The sequence below is a fragment of the Hemitrygon akajei genome, chromosome 6 (genome assembly GCF_048418815.1).
Source record: "Hemitrygon akajei chromosome 6, sHemAka1.3, whole genome shotgun sequence".
Lineage (NCBI taxonomy): Eukaryota > Metazoa > Chordata > Chondrichthyes > Myliobatiformes > Dasyatidae > Hemitrygon > Hemitrygon akajei.
In genome coordinates this window covers 11972862-11993153 of record NC_133129.1, presented here as the reverse complement: position 1 = coordinate 11993153, position 20292 = coordinate 11972862, and the positions used below count along the sequence as shown (strand labels likewise).

At 43.8% G+C, this 20292-nt stretch overlaps 1 protein-coding gene across 4 annotated transcripts in view; it reads left to right on the top strand.

The window, feature by feature from the left end:
• The window catches only part of palld (palladin, cytoskeletal associated protein), a 490195-nt gene that overhangs the window by 273262 nt on the left and 196641 nt on the right, over positions 1-20292 (top strand). For 3 of the 4 annotated variants that reach the window (XM_073047880.1, XM_073047882.1, XM_073047883.1), the window contains 4 exons: positions 555-696; positions 4376-4399; positions 8557-8679; positions 11515-11821. In XM_073047880.1, coding sequence (XP_072903981.1) covers positions 555-696; positions 4376-4399; positions 8557-8679; positions 11515-11821 — 596 coding nt within the window. The remainder of the gene's footprint in view (positions 1-554; positions 697-4375; positions 4400-8556; positions 8680-11514; positions 11822-20292) is intronic. The other variant, XM_073047881.1, reaches the window with a different exon arrangement.

Here is a 20292-nt window from a genome sequence, read left to right as displayed (position 1 = left end):
CTCCAGCCAACATAGCTCTCCAGTCACTGAGCCACCAAACCTCCAAATCACAACAGGTTTGTGGTCCTCTTGACAGTTCATTCATTCCGTACACTGGATGAATTCCTCTGTTGAAAAGTATTAGGAACTAATGTACAGTTTTATAGTACTTCAGTACTATCAGTAGTGTTCTAATTTGTTGTGTATTTCATTTTAATACATAATTTGTTACACAATTTGTCTTTTTAACTATTTCCGTGAAACTTCGGCTAATTGGGCAGCCAATTATTTGGGCCAAAATGTACTTGTCCCAATATGACCTAATTAACAGGAAACCACTGTATATATAAAATTAAATAAGTGGTGCAAAAAATAGTGAGGTAATGTACATGGTTTCATTGTCCATTCAGAAATCTGATGGTGCTAAAGATTTCTGAATGGACAATGAACCCACGGTAAAGTGGATACACAGCATTGTTTAATTAAGAAGTAACTTTAGATCGACACAGTGAGGTCACACATTGTGGTGCAGTCCACAGCAAGCTGGACATTAATTAGCTCTTATTTCATGGCAGGTCTTGCAAGATGTCACTGCATCAGAGGGTCAAGTCGTGGTGCTGGAGTGTCGAGTGAAGGGATCTCCTCCTCTCAAAGTCCAATGGCAGAGGCAAGGAACAGAAATAGAGGACTCGCCAGATTTCCGAATCCTTCAAAAAAGTAATGCACACCATCAAGTACCATAGAGTCATTGCCTACTACAGAATAGAAACAGGCCCTTTGACCCATCTGGCCCATGCCATATCATTCATCTGCCTAATCCCTGACCATAACCCCTCCATACCCCTCTCATTCCTGTGCCTATCCAAATTTCTCTTAATTGTTGAATTCAAAGCTGCAACCACGACTTCCACTGGCAGCTCATTCCACACTCTCATCACCCTCTAAGTGAAGAAGATCCCCTCATGTTCCCCTTAAATATTTCACCTTCTGCTTTAACCCATGATCTCTAGTTCTAGTCTTACCCATTCTCAGTGGAAAAAGTCTGCTTGCATTTACCCTTCATAATTTTGTATATCTCTACCCAATGTCCCATCAATCTTCTTTATTCTAGGGAATAAAGTCCTAACCTATTCGACTTTTCCCTATAACTTGGGTCCTCAAGTCCTGGCAACATCCTTGTCAATTGTCTGTGTTCTTTTTCAATCTTACTTGCATCTTTCCTGTAGGTAGGTGACCAAAACTGCACACAATATTCCAAAGTAGGCCTCACCAATGTCTTATACAACTTAAAGCCTGAGATTTTCCATTCCATTGTTCCGCTCTTGAAGCATCCCCTGAACTACAATCTCTCAGATGAAGGAAATTCAAAGGCATGTCTCCTCTGTGACCGTTGAATTTCACTCACTTTTGGGCTAGCTTCAGCTGTCTGCGCTGGAGGTCATCCAGCCCTCTTCTGCCTATAACTTCATTCACACCTGTTCACCCATCTCCCCTGTGTTGCAGAGACAGACCCCCAACCCCAAAAATGTCACTGGCACTTGATTAAGTAGTTCCATGAACCATGAATTCCCATTTCCAAATCCTATCCTGGACTTCCCCTCCCCTTCTCTGCAATCTCCTCTAGCCCTACAACAGTTGTGTCCCAATAAATATCCATTTCAATTCTATTCAATTTCATTTCAATTCACTGGCATGTCTGCCCACTGCCATATTGAGGCCACATGCAATGTCTCATATTCCATCTTCTTAGTTTCCAACCGGAAGTTAAATTTTTCTCACTTCTGGAGATACTCCCCTCTGTTTTCCTTTCTTTCCTTCCCCTCCCCAATTTTCCCTCACCCTTTTTTTCCCCTTTCCCATCCTCACAACCTGCCCGTTACCTGCCTCTGCGTCCTTACCTCATTCCCTTTCTTCCATGCTCCACTGTCCTCACCTAATAGATTCCATCTTCCTCAGCTCCTTGCCTCTTCCACCTATCACCTCCCTGCCTCTTGCTTCATCCACCCCTCTTCCACCCTCCCACCTTCCCTCTCACCTGGTTTCACTTCTTTGCCTCCCCCCATCTTCTTATTCTGGCTTCTGCCCCCTTCCTTTCCAATCCTGATGATGTGTTTCAGCCTGAAAAGTTAGCTGATTATCACCGTATCTGCTGCCTGACTTGCTGAGCTCCTGCACCATTTTGTTTACGTTGTTCGCCTATCATCGACCAGCTTATGCTCCTCTCCCTCCCCCTCCAACTACTTTTCTTATTTTGGTTTCTGCCCTCTTCCTTTCCAGCGATGATAGAATGTCTTAGAACCACATGTTAAATGTTACTTTCCCTGCATAGATGCTGCTTGACGTCTGTGTGTGTGTGTGTGTGTATGTTTTCATCCAGTTCTGCCCTCTTGGTCACCATTAAATTTAGTTGTCCAGCCATTAGCAGCCTTGCTTTCAGCTCACCAGAACTCCCTCTGAAACCCTTCCATCTCTCACACCTCCCTGAAAATAATCCTGAAAGCTTAGCTTTCTGATAAGCCCTCGGGTCCCCTGAACATTTCACATTTCTTGGTCAAATTTGGCTCGATAACCCTCCTATGAACCACCTCGGTGTTATTTTCAATATGTTAAGTGTGCTACATTAATCCAAGTTGCTTTTGCTTTGTTTTAAACAATTGCAGAGGAAGCTGGTCTCTCCCACGAAACTGGACACACTCCACATATAATTTCTCAACCATTCTCAGTCTTGTCAAGTTGTACTGATTAGAATCATTTTGTCATTTAACAGGGAAGGACGCCCTTCAGCCCAACATATCTGCACTGACCATCAGCTAACTATTTACACCAATCCCATTTCCTTCTCCCTATGTTCCCATCAGCTCCCCTGGATTCTACCAGAAGACATAGGAGCAGAATTAGGCCATTTGGCCCATCAAGTCTGCTCTACCATCCCATCATGGCTGATTTATTATCCCTCTCAACCCCATTCTCCTGCTTTCTCCCTGCCCTTACTAATCAATAACCTTTCAACCTGAGCTTTAAATATACCCAAAGACTTGGTCTGTGGCAATGAATTCCACAGATTCACTAAGAAAAAAGCTCCTCCTCAGCTCTGTTCTAGAGGGAACTCCTTGTATTCTAAGATGCCCTCTGATCCTAGACTCTCCTGGATTCTAGTTCTTACCTACATGGTTGCTGCCCATTATGCTGCTGGCAGTTAGGGCAGCAATGAAGGTCCATCTCTATCTGTCCATACCATTTCACACAGATATAGAGGGATTCTTCATTGCTGTTTCTGTAACAATTTTACTTTGACCAGTCAGGGTCGTTAGCCCTGAGCTGAATCCCTGAACCTGGAGGACTGGTGTCTACCTTTTGACCTGCTTGGCGTGGGTGACCCTACCAAGAGCATTTAGCCTAAAGCCCTGACTCCAGCCAACATTGCTGCAAACCTATGACAAGGTTGTGGCACCCTTGAAGGACTTACCTACATACCAGGGACAATTTAGAGTGGCCAATTAACCTACCAACCCTCACGTCTTTAGGATGAGGGAGGAAACCAGGGCACCCAGAGGAAACACAAGTGGCCAGGGGAAGTGTGAAAACTCCCCACAGATAGCACCCAAGGACAAGATACATATGACCTGGATCACTAGAGGTGTGAGAAAGCAGCTCAACTCTCTTTGTCGACTGATTTTACACTTATGGACACATGTAAAAGAGCTTTAACTTACTTAGAAATGTACTGCTGTGTGCTAGTAAGATCGCTGCATGACTCTGTCCTGTCTTAAAAACTAGTTTATGTCATAAAACCATTTTCACCTCTATGAATCAAAGTACACATGGTTTACAAGAATATTTTTATAGCAATGAGGAAAAAAAATTCTGGACTTCACAAGTTTTACTTTCAGAAAATGTAATTGAGTTTGAACAGAGAGTCGAGAGAAAAGCAATTCTCAAAACAAGTGCAATTCTTGGGCACAATTTACAATCAAAATTTCTCCCTGCACTCGCCAAAGCACAATACCCTGCATGGTAGCATAGTGGTTAGCCCAACGCTTTACAGTACCAGCAAAATGGGTTCAATTCCCACCACTGTCTGTAAGGAGTTTGTACAATTTTCCTGTGACTGCATAGGTTTCTTCCGGGTGCTCTGGTTTCCTCCCACAGCCCAAAGATGTACCAGTTGGTAGGTTAATGGGTCACTGTAAATTGATTAGGCTAGAGTTAAATAGGTGGGTTGCTGGACAGCACAGCTTAAGGGCCAGAAGGGCCTATTCCATGCTGTACCTCAATCCATCAATCAATAAAGAAAGAGGAAAATCTACTTTAAAATATTAGAGAGGAAACAAACTGCTATAATTGTTGTTCTTTGTTTTCCATTTCATATATCGTGCTCCTGATGTGTCCCTCCCAGAGCCTCGAACAGCTATTGATCCTGGTGAGTACTGGGTGAATGTGAAGGTATAAAGGCTTGATTGTCTCCATCAGTAAAAACCAAACACACTCTTCACTCTGCTTCCAATGTCTAGTTCCCTTGAAGTCAACAGAGCTGCATTTTCAAAGGAAGAACAATAAAAGGACATCTGCAGATACTGGAAGTATGAAATTAAAGCAAGAAAAAGATTTTGACATGAGAGATTCTGCAGATGCTAGAAATCTTGAGCAAGACACATAAGATGCTGGAGGAGCTCTATGGAGGGGAGTAAACAGTTAATGATTTGGACTAAGACAGAAAGAGGGCAGAAGCCAGAATAAGAAGGTGATGGGAAGGGAAGGGGTACAAGCTGGCAGATGATAGAGACCAGGTTAGAGGGGGACGGTAAGTGGGTGGGGGAGAGGAAGGAGGACAAGCTGTCAGGTGATAGGTGAGACCAGGTGAAGGGGAAGGTGGGTGGGTGGGGAGTGGATGAAGTGAGACACTGGGAGGTGAAAGGTGAGACCAGTGAGGGGGAAGGTGGGTGGGTGGGGGAGGGGATGAAGTGAGAGACTGGGAGGTGAAAGGTGAGACCAGTGAGGGGGAAGGTGGGTGGGTGGGGAGGGGATGAAGTGAGACACTGGGAGGTGAAAGGTAAGACCAGTGAGGGGGAAGGTGGGTGGGTGGGGAGGGGATGAAGTGAGACACTGGGAGGTGATAGGTGAGATCAGGTGAGGGGGAAGGTGGGTGGGTGGGGGAGGGGATGAAGTGAGACACTGGGAGGTGAAAGGTGAGATCAGGTGAGGGGGAAGGTGGGTGGGTGGGGGAGGGGATGAAGTGAGACACTGGGAGGTGAAAGGTGAGACCAGTGAGGGGGAAGGTGGGTGGGTGGGGGAGGGGATGAAGTGAGAGACTGGGAGGTGAAAGGTGAGACCAGTGAGGGGGAAGGTGGGTGGGTGGGGAGGGGATGAAGTGAGACACTGGGAGGTGAAAGGTAAGACCAGTGAGGGGGAAGGTGGGTGGGTGGGGAGGGGATGAAGTGAGACACTGGGAGGTGATAGGTGAGATCAGGTGAGGGGGAAGGTGGGTGGGTGGGGAGGGGATGAAGTGAGACACTGGGAGGTGAAAGGTGAGACCAGGTGAGGGGGAAGGTGGGTGGGTGGGGGAGGGGATGAAGTGAGACACTAGGAGGTGAAAGGTGAGACCAGGTGAGGGGGAAAGTGGGTGGGTGGGGGAGGGGATGAAGTGAGACAGTGGGAGGTGAAAGGTGAGACCAGTGAGGGGGAAGGTGGGTGGGTGGGGAGGGGATGAAGTGAGACACTGGGAGGTGAAAGGTGAGACCAGTGAGGGGGAAGGTGGGTGGGTGGGGAGGGGATGAAGTGAGACACTGGGAGGTGAAAGGTGAGACCAGTGAGGGGGAAGGTGGGTGGGTGGGGAGGGGATGAAGTGAGACACTGGGAGGTGAAAGGTGAGACCAGGTGAGGGGGAAGGTGGGTGGGTGGGGGAGGGGATGAAGTGAGACACTAGGAGGTGAAAGGTGAGACCAGGTGAGGGGGAAAGTGGGTGGGTGGGGGAGGGGATGAAGTGAGACAGTGGGAGGTGATAGGTGAGACCAGGTGAGGGGGAAGGTGGGTGGGCGGGAAAGCTTGGAATTACTGAGGCAGTGTCAATGGAGTAAGAAAGACAGGTTAAAGTTTCAAGTCAATGACTCATCCTCACACGTTCATCGAAACATATGGTGAAATGTATCATTTTGTGTCTGCGCTTCGGGCACCAACAACTCACTAATCCTAACCTGTACATCTATAGGTTAGAAACCTATTGCACCGGAAAAAAATCCACACGGTCACAGGGAGAATATACTGAGAACATGAGTTATGAATTCCTTGAAAGTGAGACTGTAGGTTGTAGAATCTGTTTGGTGTTGAGGTGAGTGAAGTTATCCCCACTGGTTCAGGAGCCAGGGATAATAACTGTTCCTGAACCCAGTGGTGTGGGACCTGAGGCTCCCCTACCTTCTGCCTCATAGTAAGAGCAAGACTGGGCTGTACCCACCACTTTCTGTAGACTTTTTTATTCCTGGGCATTGGTGCTTCCATACCCGGCCAAGCAGGTTCCCTCTAAACCTCTTCCCCCTTACTCTAAATCCAGTCCACTAGTTCCATCCATTTTATTTAGAGGTACATCACAGTAACTGGCCATTGCACTCCAATGTGTCTGCATCACCCAATTACACCCATGTGATCAATTAAACTATTAACCCGTACTACCTTTGGAATGTGGGAGGAAACTGGAGCACTTGGAGGAAACCCACATGGGCCACAGGGAGAATGTACAAACTCCTTATAGACAGCGGCAAAATTGAGCCTAGGTCAATAGCATCATGCTGTGCTACCGTGTCACCCATATCCAAAGCTCAAAGTTCACAGTTCATTTATTATCAGTTGTATACTGTATACAACTTCGAGATGCGTCTCCTTGCAGGCAGCCACAACACAAAGGAACCCATTAGAAGAGAAGACCTACAAATGCACAGTGTGCAAAACAACTCGTGCAAACAATGAAAAAGAAGCAAATAAAATTCAGAACTGAAATACACAAAAGTGAGCTCACAGCCATGAGGCTAGTTCATCGCTGCAGCCAATCCAGGAGCCCATTAGATTCAGTTCAGCACAGAGACGAGTAAACCTTGCCAAGCAGCAAGCTGAATGCTGGCCCAATGGTTGCCTCCAACCCATTGCTTAATCAGTCTAACATCAGCTTGTTCTTCGCTCTTGGACCCAGGCCCTACCATTTCAATACATTCTGCTTCGATTTGACCTGTACCCAACTTTCCAATCTGGCCTGATGATTAAATTGATCAAACATCAGCTCATTCCTCACTCTCGAGCCCGGGCTATACCACCTCAACTCTGCCTATCCACATCTGATATGTGGAAGAGTTTCCTGCAGCTTACCCTACTTGTACCCTCAAACATGTCCCTCCTTAATCTCTTCCACTTCTTCATCTTCATTCTCCGAGGATGATCATCCATCAAGCTAGCCTTTTCTATCACATTTTTCTTCGATAAGGCTAATCTACCACTACATACCTGGTTGGTCCATCACTCTCTGTTTGATCTCCTGCGCCGGTTAAGTGCCAACGTGCACATTGTTATCTTCAGATGTTCAACCTGCTGAGTTCCTCCAGCAGATTGTTTTGTTATACAATATATGATCAATTCTTCAGAAAGGGCACATGCTTGCCAATATCCATATAGATAAAAAGTTTCATAACACTTTAAAGAAGTTTGTATAAGTGAGAATCTACAGGATCTTTCTGTTTAGTCTCAGCTCTCTTATCAAAGATTGAAAGGCCCAGTTAGAGTGGACGTGGAGAGGATGTTTCCTGTAGTGGGTGAGGCAAGGACCAGAGGGCACAGCCTCAGAACACAAGGACATTTCTTTAGAACAGAGATGAGGAGGGATTTATTTAGCCATAGGATGGCAAATCTCTGGAATTCATTGCAATGGACAGACATGGAGGGCAAGTCATTGGGTACATTTAAAGCAGGGGTTGATAGGTGTTTGATTAGTCATAGTTTCAAAGGTTATGGGAAGAAAGCAGGAGAATGGGATTGGGAGGGGTATTAAATCAGCCATGATGGAATGGTGGGCCAAATAAAATCAGAATCAGGTTTAATATCACTGGCATATGTTGTGAAATTTGTTGTTTTGTTTAACTGTTGAATGGCCTAATTAAAAGTTAAAAGTACATTTATTATCAAAGTCTGTATACAGTTTTTAACCTCACAGACTGCCATAAAACCAAACATCATAGAACCCATTTAAAGAAAATCCTACACAACCAAGACCATCAGATGTGTTCTTATTCTGCTCCTATGTCCCATGGTCTTGGGCTCTAACCCCACTGATTCCTGTCACACTACTAGATGCTAGAGCACATGATTTTCTTACAAGAATAATTTACTGTTACTTTGTGAAGTACTTTGTGATTTCCTGATTACACAAAGAGAAAGCTTTTGTTTTATAATCTGCACCTCAGATGACATCGGACACTATTGTGAATCCCGATAAGTGCACCGGTTCAGCTCACTGACGACACTTCCAGCTGATGGTCGACAGGTTGTCAAAGTGTTATATGAAGGTTTCGTTGAAGCACAATGCTTTATTTCTTTCAGCAGAGGAGATCTGCACCCTGGTGATAGCGGAAACCTTTGTGGAAGACGCCGGGAGGTTCACCTGCACAGTCACCAACCCCTTTGGCTCTGCATCGTGCAATGCTCATCTCACGGTCTGCCCAGGTAGGTGCCAGCAGTGAAACAAAGGAGTAGGCGGCTGGGCAGAGGAAGACATCTTCCTCAATTGAATACATTACCAGACTGATCTCTTTGAAATATCATTCATGCCAGAAGATAATTATTCTAATTTTTTTTAGTTACAGGGATGTTGATTGATTGATTTTTTTTAGAGATACAGCACGGAGTAGGCCCTTCTGGCTCTTTGACAAACAATCACCGACAAACCCGACAAACTCTAATCGGGTTTCCCAACCTGGCACCTACGGATACCTCAGTTAATGGTACGGGTCCACAGTATGTAAAAAGTTGGGAACCCCTGCCCTAGCCTAATCACAGGACAACTTACAGTGACCAATTAACCTACCCAGTACATCTTTGGAGTATGGGAGGAAATCAGAGCATTCTACTGGAGGACGTATAGAGACTTTTTACAGAACGGTACTGGAACTGAACTCTGAACTCCGCAACACCCCAAGCTACTGTGGCGACCATTTCCAATGAGAGTATTACCCTTTAGCTCATGCCTTCCATTTATTAGCAGACAACCACTGCATTCCAGAGAACAGACTTGTCTGTAGTAGCATGGGATACCTCTGGCACACTAGGCACCATAGCATGTGCTAAGACTTTTGCACAGAACTGAACATTGATAAAGAGCCTAGTAGTAGTGTCAAGACAGCAACCTCTCCCCCAGTGTCAGCAAAACAAAAGGGCTGATCATTGACTTTAGGAAGTGGGGTGGAGTACACAACACTGCCTACATCAACAGTGCTGATGTGGAGATGATTGAGAGCTTCAGGCTCCTAGGTGTAAATATCACCAACAATTTGTCCTGGTCCAGCCACGTGGATGCTATGGCCAAAAATGTACACCAACATGTCTCCTTCCTCAGAAGGTTGATGACCCTCATCAATTTTTACAGTTGAACCATAGAAAGCATCAACTCTGCTCCAAACCATAACAAACTGTAGTGAGTTGTGGACACAGCCCATTTCATCACTGAGGACCGGAACATAGAATAGTACAGTAACATAAAAGCAAGGATGCAATGCTGAGGCTCTATAAGGCATTGGTCAGACCACATTTGGAATATTGTGAGCAATTTTGGGATCCTTAGCTAAGAAAGGATATATTGGCATTAGGGAGGGTCCTGAGAATGATCCTGGGAATGAAAGGGATAATGTTTGAGGAGTGTTTGATGGCTCTGGGCCTGTGCTTGCTAGAGTTTAGAAGAATGAAGGGGGATCTAATTGAAAGCTATCAGATATTGAAAGATCTAAGTAGAGTGGACACGGAGAGGGTGATTCCTATGGTGGGGTAGTTTAGGACCAGAGGGAATGACCTCAGAATAGAGCAGGAGTTCTCAATCCCTTATATGCAATGGACCAATACCATTAAACAAGGGATCATTGGATCCCAGTTTGGAAACCCCTGGAACTGAGGGATGCCCTTTAGAACAGAGATAAGGACAAATTCCTTAAGCCAGAGAGTGATGAATCTGTCAGATTCATTGCCACAGATGACTGGAGACCAAATCTTTGGTTGTATTTAGAGCAGAGGTCAATAGGTTCTTGATTAGTAAGATTATGGGAAGAAGAGTGGAGAGGAATAATAAATCAGCCATGAAGGAATGGCAGAGCAGCCTTGGGCTGAATGGGCTAATTCTGCTCCTATACCTTATGGTATTATGGTCTTATCTTGGAAACCAGCCTCTCTTTTATTGTCTCCGTCTGCACTTCCCGCTGCCTCGGGAAAGAAGCCAACATAATCAAGTACTGTCCCACCCTAGTCATTCTCTCATCTCCCCCCTCAAGAAACAAAAGCTTGAGAGCACATATTGCCAGACTCAATTACCAATACTTAGAAGCAATTTTCAGGGGCCAATTAATCTACCATGGAAACATTGTTGGCTCTTGCATAGTTACTCAGCTCCAGTTTGGAAGGATCAAAAAGCCCATGAAGCCAGGATCAGAAACAGGTTTATGTTGTGAAATTTGTTGTGTTATAGCAGCAGAATAGTGCAATACATAAAATATACTACAAATTGTAATAAATGTACACTCAGTGGCCACTTTATTAGGTAAAACTGTACACCTGCTCGTTAATGCAAATATCTAAGCAGCCAATCATCTAGCAGCATTTCAATGCATAAAAGCATGCAGACATGGTCAAGAGGTTCAGTTGTTGTTCAGACCAAACATCAGAATGGGGAAGAAATGTGATCTAAGTGACTTTGACTGTGGAATGATTGTTGGTGCCAGATAGGGGAAGGGTTGCGTATCTCAGAAACTGCTGATCCTGCTGGATTTTCACACACAGCAGACTCTAGAGTTTACAGAGAATGGTGCAAGAGAAAAAAAAACATGCAGTGAGCAGCAGCTCTGTGGGTGAAAACGCCTTACTAATGAGAGAGGTCAGTGGAGAATGGGCAGACTGGTTCAAGCTGACTGGAACTTAAATAACCATATTACAACAGTGATGTGCAGAAGAGTATCTCTGAACACACAGTGAGTTGACCTTGAAGTGTATGGGGGTTCAGAGCAGAACATACAGGAGGTACCTAATAAAGTGGGCACTGGTTGTATATATAAAAATCAAATAAGTAGCGCAAAAAGAGAGCATAATTTATGAGTTCATTTTCCATTCAGAAATCTGATGGGGAGGGGAAGAATCTGTTCCTGAAACATTGACTGTTTATCTTCAGGCTCTTGTACCTCCTCCCTAATGGTGGCAGTGAAAAGAGGGCATGTCCTTTGGAGAAAACTTTACCATGTAGCTCTGCACCCACTGCCTAAAAACATGACTTATTTCTAAAGCTTACTGTCTATTTCTGTGCAGGTGTTGAAGTTTCGTCAAACAATGGAAGTGACTTAATGGACAGTCTTAGCCCGTCGCCTCAGACTGAGATCAGTTCTCTAGAACTGCCTCCCAAGAGGATAGTTGATCCTGTCCAGGTGAACAGCCTTGAGATCAAACCAAGCGTGGCTGCCTTCCAGCTGGAGCTGAACTCGACTGATATCAAGACTAATGGCACCTCATCCAGCCAGGAGCTCAACGGACCAAACCATGGACAACCAATACAGTCCAGCATCCTGCTACCATCTCCCGTGAAGGAACCACCGCCGCTCGCTGCCAAACCCAAACTGTAAGTCCACCAGTTTGTTCATGTGCATTAAATATGCCATCTTTGGAATAGGTATCCTGGTGAGATGATTTACATGTTTATCTGTGCTATGATAAAACTACGCAATGTACAAACACAATTCTGTTCTACATATTCTGAAGCTCTGGACACTATTCTAAAGGGATTCACAAGATGAGTATCCATCTAGAAGGATGGACACAGCCTGGGGTTCTTGTGTGCACAACCTATAGCAAAGATTTAAATGAAATGATCATATCCATGCTGACATATAATAGTGATATATACTGGTGAACATCCATCCAACAGCTCCTGCAGCCCAGCTGGTGCCAAACGTATTGCTTCATTAGCTTTCCTTTGGACTACACTAGTGAGGCCAAGAGGGGGATCTTGATGACTGGGCATCTCAGTATCTCCGTACCTTCCACCCAGGCTTCTGATGATCATCATCATCACCCATTGTCCTTCGAGACAAATGGATGCCAACCAACAACCGGAAATGCCTGTGATATAAAATTGGGTGCCTGTGTGAGCTCTGAGGAGGATGCAAAGAGTCGTTGTGGAGCTATAGACAAGCTAAGTGAATGGGCAAGGTCATAGTAGATGGAAAAAAGTTGAAAAATCTGAAGATATTGATTGCAAACTAAAGATTTCTTTTAAAATGATGAGATATGGAAAGGTGTTGGTCTTCAGAAGGATCTAGATGCCCCTGGAGATGAATCACTAAAAGTCACTGAATACATTTAATGAAGTGTTAGATAGATTTCTGTCTATCAAAGGACATGAAGGAGAATGGGATTAGAGCAGAAACTTGATGTTGAGAGTGCAGCTCAACTGTACAGATATTGAATGACGGAACAGGTCTGACGGGCCAATTGGGACTTAAATGTTCATATTTTCTATGATTCTTAGAAGTCAAAAATGTATTTTAGTCTTGTCCATGAGATCGTTTGTTCACATTTTTATTTGCCAAGCCCATGAACCTCATTATGAGCTTGCACTTCATTGCCTACCTGCACTGCTCTTTCTCCATAGCTGTTGCATTTTATTCTGCATTCTGTCACTGTTTTACCTTGTTCTACCACAGCGCACTGTGGAATGAATTGATCTGTATTGAACAGTAACTGTACTTCACTGTACCTTGGTACAGGAGACAGTAATAAACCAATTCTAATCTCAGTTCTAAGGGCTGATATTGAGGGATTGCCTCAGAAGGAAACAAATTCAAATTGATCTGTTTCCTCCTGATTTTTGAAAGACGTATGGGTTGGTAGGTTAATTGGTCATATGAGTATAATTGAAAGGTGTGGGCTCACTGGGCCAGAAGGACTTGTTACTGTGCCGTATCTCTAAATGAAAATTAAAACTAAACAGTATTGCAATCTGTTAACATTTTATTTGTCTTGCATCACAAACTGTATTCAGTCCAACAGGGACCACAAGCAAAGAAACTGTTGTAATGAACATCATACATGCTTGTAGACACAAGTTTCTGCAGATGCTGAAAATCTAGAGCAACACACACACAAAATGCTGGAGGAACTCAGCAGATCAGGCAGCATCACTGGAAAGAAATAAACAGTCGATGTTTCAGGCCGAGACCCTTCATGAGGGCTAGAAAGGAAGGGAGATTAAAGGGTAATTCTGGCTTCTTTCCCCTTCCTTTCCAGTCCTGATGAAGGGTCTCGGCCTGAAACGTTGACTATTTTTCCTTTCTGAGATGCTGCCTGACCTGCTGAGTTCCTCCGGCATTTTGCGTGTGTTGTACATGCTTGTATTCAGTTTTATCTGAAGCTCAATTCATAACTGATGAAAATGCCTGTTAAAGCAAAAAGGATATTAACCCTAATGTCTCAAGATTTTCAGACCTGGGACTAAACATCACGCCATCTTAAATGTTCTTCCCCCAGCACTTAATCTGATTAACTGTTCTAGTTAGTTACCCCCACCCCATCTATTTCATCATCACTGCACTGTGCAGTAAACACTTTATAGCATTTTTACAATGCTGTTTACATGGTAAATGCATACTGGTATTTATGCATTTATGCACATTTTATTACATATCCATTCTTTAACCTCTATTTTTATATCATTCTTTATTTTTTGAAATTGTTGTAAGTTGTTATATTGTTCTATGTTCCACCCTGACCAACACACCACAGCAAATTCCTAATAAATGTAAATGTAAATTGTCCCTTGACCATTGACCCTTGATCTGTAATCTGTGATGCTTGGTCAGAATCAGGTTTAATATCACTGGCATATACCATGAAATCTGTTGTTTTGCAGTAACAGTACATTGTAAAACACAATTATTAAAAAAAACCTATAAATTATAACAAGAAATAAAAACCCTTAAGTCAAGCAAAAAGTGAGCAAAAAAAAGTGAGGTAGTGTACGTTCTTTGTACGTTCATGGTTCATTGTCCATTCAGAAATCTGATGGCGGAGGGGAAGAAGCTTTTCCTGAATCATTGAGTGTGTGCCTTCAGACTCCTGTGCCTCCTCTCTGATGGTAACAATGAGAAGAGAGCATGTCCTGGGTGTTGTCTTGATCCTTGAACTTTAAAATGCTGCACAGCTATGGTTTGGGATGAAAGCCTCTTGCTTCTCTTCACTAGCTCCCAAATGCAGTGGAAGTAAGTGTCAGTGAGTAGACCGATGTTTTGCTGACTGCTGGCACGAGTCAGTTCAGAGCAGCTTAAACAAGTGCTGAATGCAAATCTGCAAACTCAAAACCAGATGTGCAATTTAGGAACAAGAGATTAATTAAGAAAATCTCAAGATCCAGTTCAGTGCAGAGCTGTTAGCAAAATTTAGAAGTGTGGTATCAATGATGGGTTTTTTTTATCAGGAAGAGCCCTTTCATTGGAACCAGGCAACAGGCTTCCCAGTGAACAAACGTTTTAATTCTGATTCCCATTCCTATTCCGAAGTGTCAATCCCCGGCCTCTTGTGTTAAAATGAGGCCACTCTGAGGGTTGAGAAGCAACGCCTCATATTCCATCTGGGTAGCTCTGAACGGATGGCATGAATATCGATTTCTCCTTCCAGTAAACCAATTCTTCTCCCCCCCCCTCCCAATCTCCTCCATTCCCCACTCTGACCTTTTGCTTCTTCTCAACTGCCTATCACCTTCGCTTGGGTCCTCCTCCTCCTTCCCTTTCTCCTATAGTCCACTCTCCTCACCTATCAGATTCTTTCTTCTCCAGCTCTTGACCTTTCCCACCCACTTGGCTTCACCTATCACCTTCCAGCCAGCCTGTTTTCTCTCCCTCCACCTTTTTAATTCTGGCATCTTCCCACTTCCTTCTCAATCCTGAAGAAGGGTCTCGGCCTGAAACATGGGCAGTTTATTCTTTTCCATAAATGCTGCCTGACCTGCTCAATTCCTCCAGCATTTTGTGTGTGTTGCTTTGGATTTCCAGTATCTGCAAACATTCTATTGTATGTGATTGACCATAAGTGTCTGTTTCAGCTTGGGACAAATATATAGTCTGGCTCAAAACTGTGCTTATATCAGGCTGAATTGCCTAGTATTACTGTATGTGCTTTCTGTTCTTGAACAATAGCAACAAGCGTCAAAAGTATCGAAGTAAAAACACAGGAACCTGGAATAACTTGTCTACTTTTCATTTAGTGAGGTGCTCACATGTGACATGGTGGCATAATGATCTATGCTATTCACAAACTTCTTACATAAAACACATAATGAATTATGTAAAATAAAGAATGCTTAATCAAACAATATATTTACAATATTACTCAAGTATTACTGAAATATTAAATACACAACAGCAAGTATTCGTCCTCCCGTCCTCCCTTTATACACCCAGCTAAAGCTGAGTCATCAGAGAATTTCTGCAGATGACATGACTCAGTGTTGTATCTAAAGTCCAAGACCATTTGATGTCTCCATGCCCGTATTTGCTGGTATTCAGAAAAATGAGGGGGGGTCTCATTGAATGTTGAAAGGCCTAGATAGAGTAGATGTGGAGAGGATGCTTCCTGTGGTGGGAGAGTCTAAGTCCTGAGGACACAGCTTCAGAATAAAACAATGTCCCTTTAGAACAGAGATGAGGAGGAATTTGTTTAGCCAGAGAGTGGTGGATCTGTGGAATTTGTTGTCACAGGCAGCTGTGGAAACCACTTCATTAGGTATACTTAAGACAGAGGTTGATAGATTCTTTATAGGTCAAGGCATGAAGAGATATGGGGAGAAGGCAAGAGATTGGGTCTGAGAGGGAAATGGATCAGCCATGATGAAATGGCAGAGTAGAGTCGATGGTCTAATTTTGTGTTTGATGGTCTAATTTTGTGGTTGTAGGGTCTGCATTAAGGATGAATTTCATTCTCAAGCTGTAACAGTAAGATTTGCTCTTTGCAGTGATCTAGAGATCCATTTATCATTTCCAATAACCAACCTGTTCATCATTATCAATAGAGGTGTGAGATGCTCGGTAGCATACTGGTTAGCCTAACACTTTACAACACTAGCGTTCAGTGATTGAGGTTCATTTCCTGCTGCTGTCTGTACATTCTCAACATGACCATGCGGGTTTCCTCCAGGTGCTCCGGTTTCCCCCCACATTCCAAAGTCGCACAGGTTAGGATTAGGGTGTGTAAATTAGTAAGCAAGCATGCTATGTTGGTGCTGGAAACATAGTGACATTTGCAGGATGCCCCCAGCACCTCCACAGATCGTGTTGGTCATTGACACAAACAATGCATTCCAATGACGGGCTGATGAAGAGAAGAGATAAGATGGGAGCCAGAATAGGGAATGGAAAAAGAGAGAAAGGGAGAGGGGAGAATTTACCAGAAGTTAGAGAAGTTGATGTTCGTGCTGTCAGATTGCAAGCTACACAGACAGAATATGAAGTGTTGCTTCTCCAACCCAAGAGATGTCCCATCATGGCAGTCAAAGAGTCAATGGACCGACATGTCGGAATGGGTCCTCCCCTGCAGATGATCCCCCTCTGGATCTCCTCCTCCTTCCCTTTCTCCCATTGTCCATTCTCTTCTCCTATAAAATCCCTTCTTCAGCCCTTTACCTTTTCCAACTATCACGCCCCACCTTTCTCCCACCTATCCACCTTCTCTGTTACCTGGTTTTATCTATCACCTACTAGCTTGTCCTCTTTCCCCTACCCCACCCTCCTTATTCTGGCTTCGTCCCCTTCCTTTCCAGTCCTGATAAAGGATCTGGGTCCAAAACGTTGACTGTTTATTCCTCTCCATGGATGCTGTCTGACCTGCTCAGTTCCTCCAGCATTTTTTATGTGTTGTCTGAATTATAGTTACAATTAATCTATTACACGAGGAAGATAACACTGGACTTGAACCTTTTTGGTCAAGATCTTGTTGCAATGCAATTAATGATTGGTTACTCTGAAGAGTAGCAAACAATCTTGTTAAATAACAGCACCTGCTCAAGGGATCTAGTGCCCTACTCGTGTTCCTTTCTCACGTTCTCTGTTAGCAGGGAGTTACCTCTCCTCACTGTCTGATATGTCTCATATTTCCAGCCTCATTCATCAGCATGGATCGCAATCAGTTAGGCTGTCTTGCCAGGAAGCCTGACATTTAGAATCAGGATCAAAATCAGATTGTTATCTTTGACATACATCATGAAATTTGTTGTTTTGCAGTAGCAGTACATTTAAAAATTATGTTTTATCATTTTATATATAAATATATATATGTAAATCAATATGTAAGTTATAGTAAGTATATTAAAATTAAATAAACTGTGCTAAAAGAGAGCAAAATAGTGTTCATGGACCATTCAGAAGTTATTTTATTTTTATTTAGAGATACAGTGTGGAATAGGCCCCTCTAGCCCAACGAGCCACATTGCCCAGCAACCTCTGATTTAACCCTAGCCTAATCACAGGACAATTTACAATGACCAATTAACCTACTGACTGGTATGTCTTTGGAATGTGGGAGGAAACCCACACACTCTTGGGAAGGATGTACAAACTCGTTACAGAGAGCATCAGAATTGAACCCCAAGCTGAAATGGTATTGCGCTAACCACTCTGCCCCCAATCTCGTGGTGGAAGGGAAAAGCTGTGCCTAAGATGCTGCGTGTGTGTCTCCCTGATGGTAGTAATGAGAACAGGACTTGTCCTAGGTGTGGCGGGGGAGAGATGGATTTAAAGATGGATGTTGCTGCCTTCAGTCCTTGATGGCGAGAAGGCTAGTGCCCATGATGGAGTCAGCTGAATTTGCAACCCTCTGCAGCCTTCTTCAATCCTGTATGGTGGCCCTCCATACCAGACAGTGATGCAACCAGTCAGAATGCACTCCATGGTACATCTGTAGAGATCTGCTAGAGTCTTTGGTGACATACCAAATCTCCTCAAACTCGTAACGAAATACAGTCGCTAGTCTATTTACTCTTCCTTATACACAATCAACGTCATTTTGAGTGAAAGGATTTAAGAATCCTCCAAGGAACTTCTCAAGAGTTGTTAGTTTATAGCCTGCCTATACAATTTAGCCCAGCTGGAATAAACCATTATTGCAATTAATCTTTGCTGTCCCTGAGATATTTTGGCTTCATTCTTCTGCTCCACTGTATCGGTGTTGCTCAGTGTGTTACAGTGATCCAATGCGGCACAATATAGCTCAAAAGTAAAAAGCGGGAAATACCCTGAAAGTCAGGCAGTTAATGTTCCGAGTTAAAGTCCTTTCATCAGATGTATTTCTCAATGGTAAAAAGATTGTTCTGTGTAGTATTTGGTGTGTCTTGTGTCACAGTCTCATCCTGCTCCTATATTCTTATGTTGCGATTAGATTAGGGAAAGGTCGAATAGGTTAGGACTTTATTTGGAACATAGGAGAATGAGAGGAAACTTGATAAAGGTATAAAACATTATGAGAGGTTAGAAGGTAAATACATGCTTTTTCCATTGAGTTTGGGTGAGACTAGAACTAGAGATCATGGGTTAAGGGTGAAAGGTGAAACATAAAGGAGAGCTCCTTCACTCAGAAGGTGGTGAGAGCGAGCTGCCAGCAGAAGTGGTGGATACAGGTTTGATTTCAACATTTAAGAGAAATTTAGATAAGTTCATGGATGGGAGGGATTTAGATGGTTATGGTCCAAGTGCAGTTCAATGAAACTAGGCAGAATAATAGTTCGGCATTGATTAGAATGGGCAAAGAGCCTGTTTCTGTGCTGTAGTGTTCTATAATTCTGTATTGTTATGGAGAGTGGTGGGGTCTGGAATTCACTACCTGAGAGGGATGTAAAAAAGGGCTCGGTGGTTTTGATAGTGGTATATTATTGTCACATCTAGAATGCAGGAGAATAAGGGGAGACTTGACAGGTTTACAGAATTATGAGGGGTGTCGATTGGGTAAATGCAGGCAGGCTTTTTACACTGAGGTCAAGTGAGACTGCAACTAGAGATCATGGGTTAAGGGTGAAAGGTGAAAAGTTTAAGGGGAACATGAGGGCAAATTTCTTCACTCAGATAGTGGTGAGAGTGTGGAACGAGCTGCCAGTGTAAGTGGAAGATGCAGGTTGAAGTTCAACATTGAAAAGAAGTTTGAATAGGTACATGGATGGCTATAGTCCAGAGCAGGTCTATGGGAGTAGGCAGAATAATGATTTGGCACAGACTAGTGAGGCTGAAGGACCTGTTTCTGTGCTGTAGTGTTCTATGACTATGTACTGAAAAACTTAGTTTTGCAAGCCAACCATACATCAAGGCAGTACAAGGGCAAGTAGAATCAAGTGTTACAGTTATGGTAAAAGTTCAGTACAAAAAACAATAAGGTGCAAGGGCTATGAGGAGGTAGATCGTAAGGTTTCTCCGAGGATCGTCAGCTTGTTGTGGTGGGGAGCCTTGTGAGTTCCTGAGATCCCAACATCTATCTGGCATTTAGCTCCTGGTGGGGTCACCCCATGGTGGGAGGGTCAAGGGGAGGTTCCAGACAAAGAGCGATCCAACCAAGAGCTCAACGGTAGAGCTGGTAGAAGATGATGACACGTCACAACGGCAAAGAAGGCAGAGGTTGGCTGCAGCAGAGAACAGACCCCAGTCGTCTTGCATTCCTCACGCCACTGGACCCTGACCCCAATCTGTCGAGGACAATGTGGTTGCCTGTGCTTCTCCTTTCCATGTTGAACAAAGTAACACACAGGCATTCTCCATTAAAGGAATAACCCCTTAAAAGAATATCACACTCCACTCGAGTGATTTCACTATTAATAGTTTGTAAGATTGAGTCCATCTTTAAGGTACAAGAGGTCCATACAAAAATCATGTAACAGTAGGTTAGAAGCTGTTAATGTTCCTAAGCTTTTGCATCTTTTCCCTTGTGGTGGGGTGGAGGGGGGATAAAGAAGAATGACCGGGGTGGGCGGGATCTTTGACTATGTTGGCCGCTTTTCAAAGTCAGTGAGAAGTGCAGACAGAGCCCATAGAGAGCTGCTTCAATATGTGAAGAACTTTGACC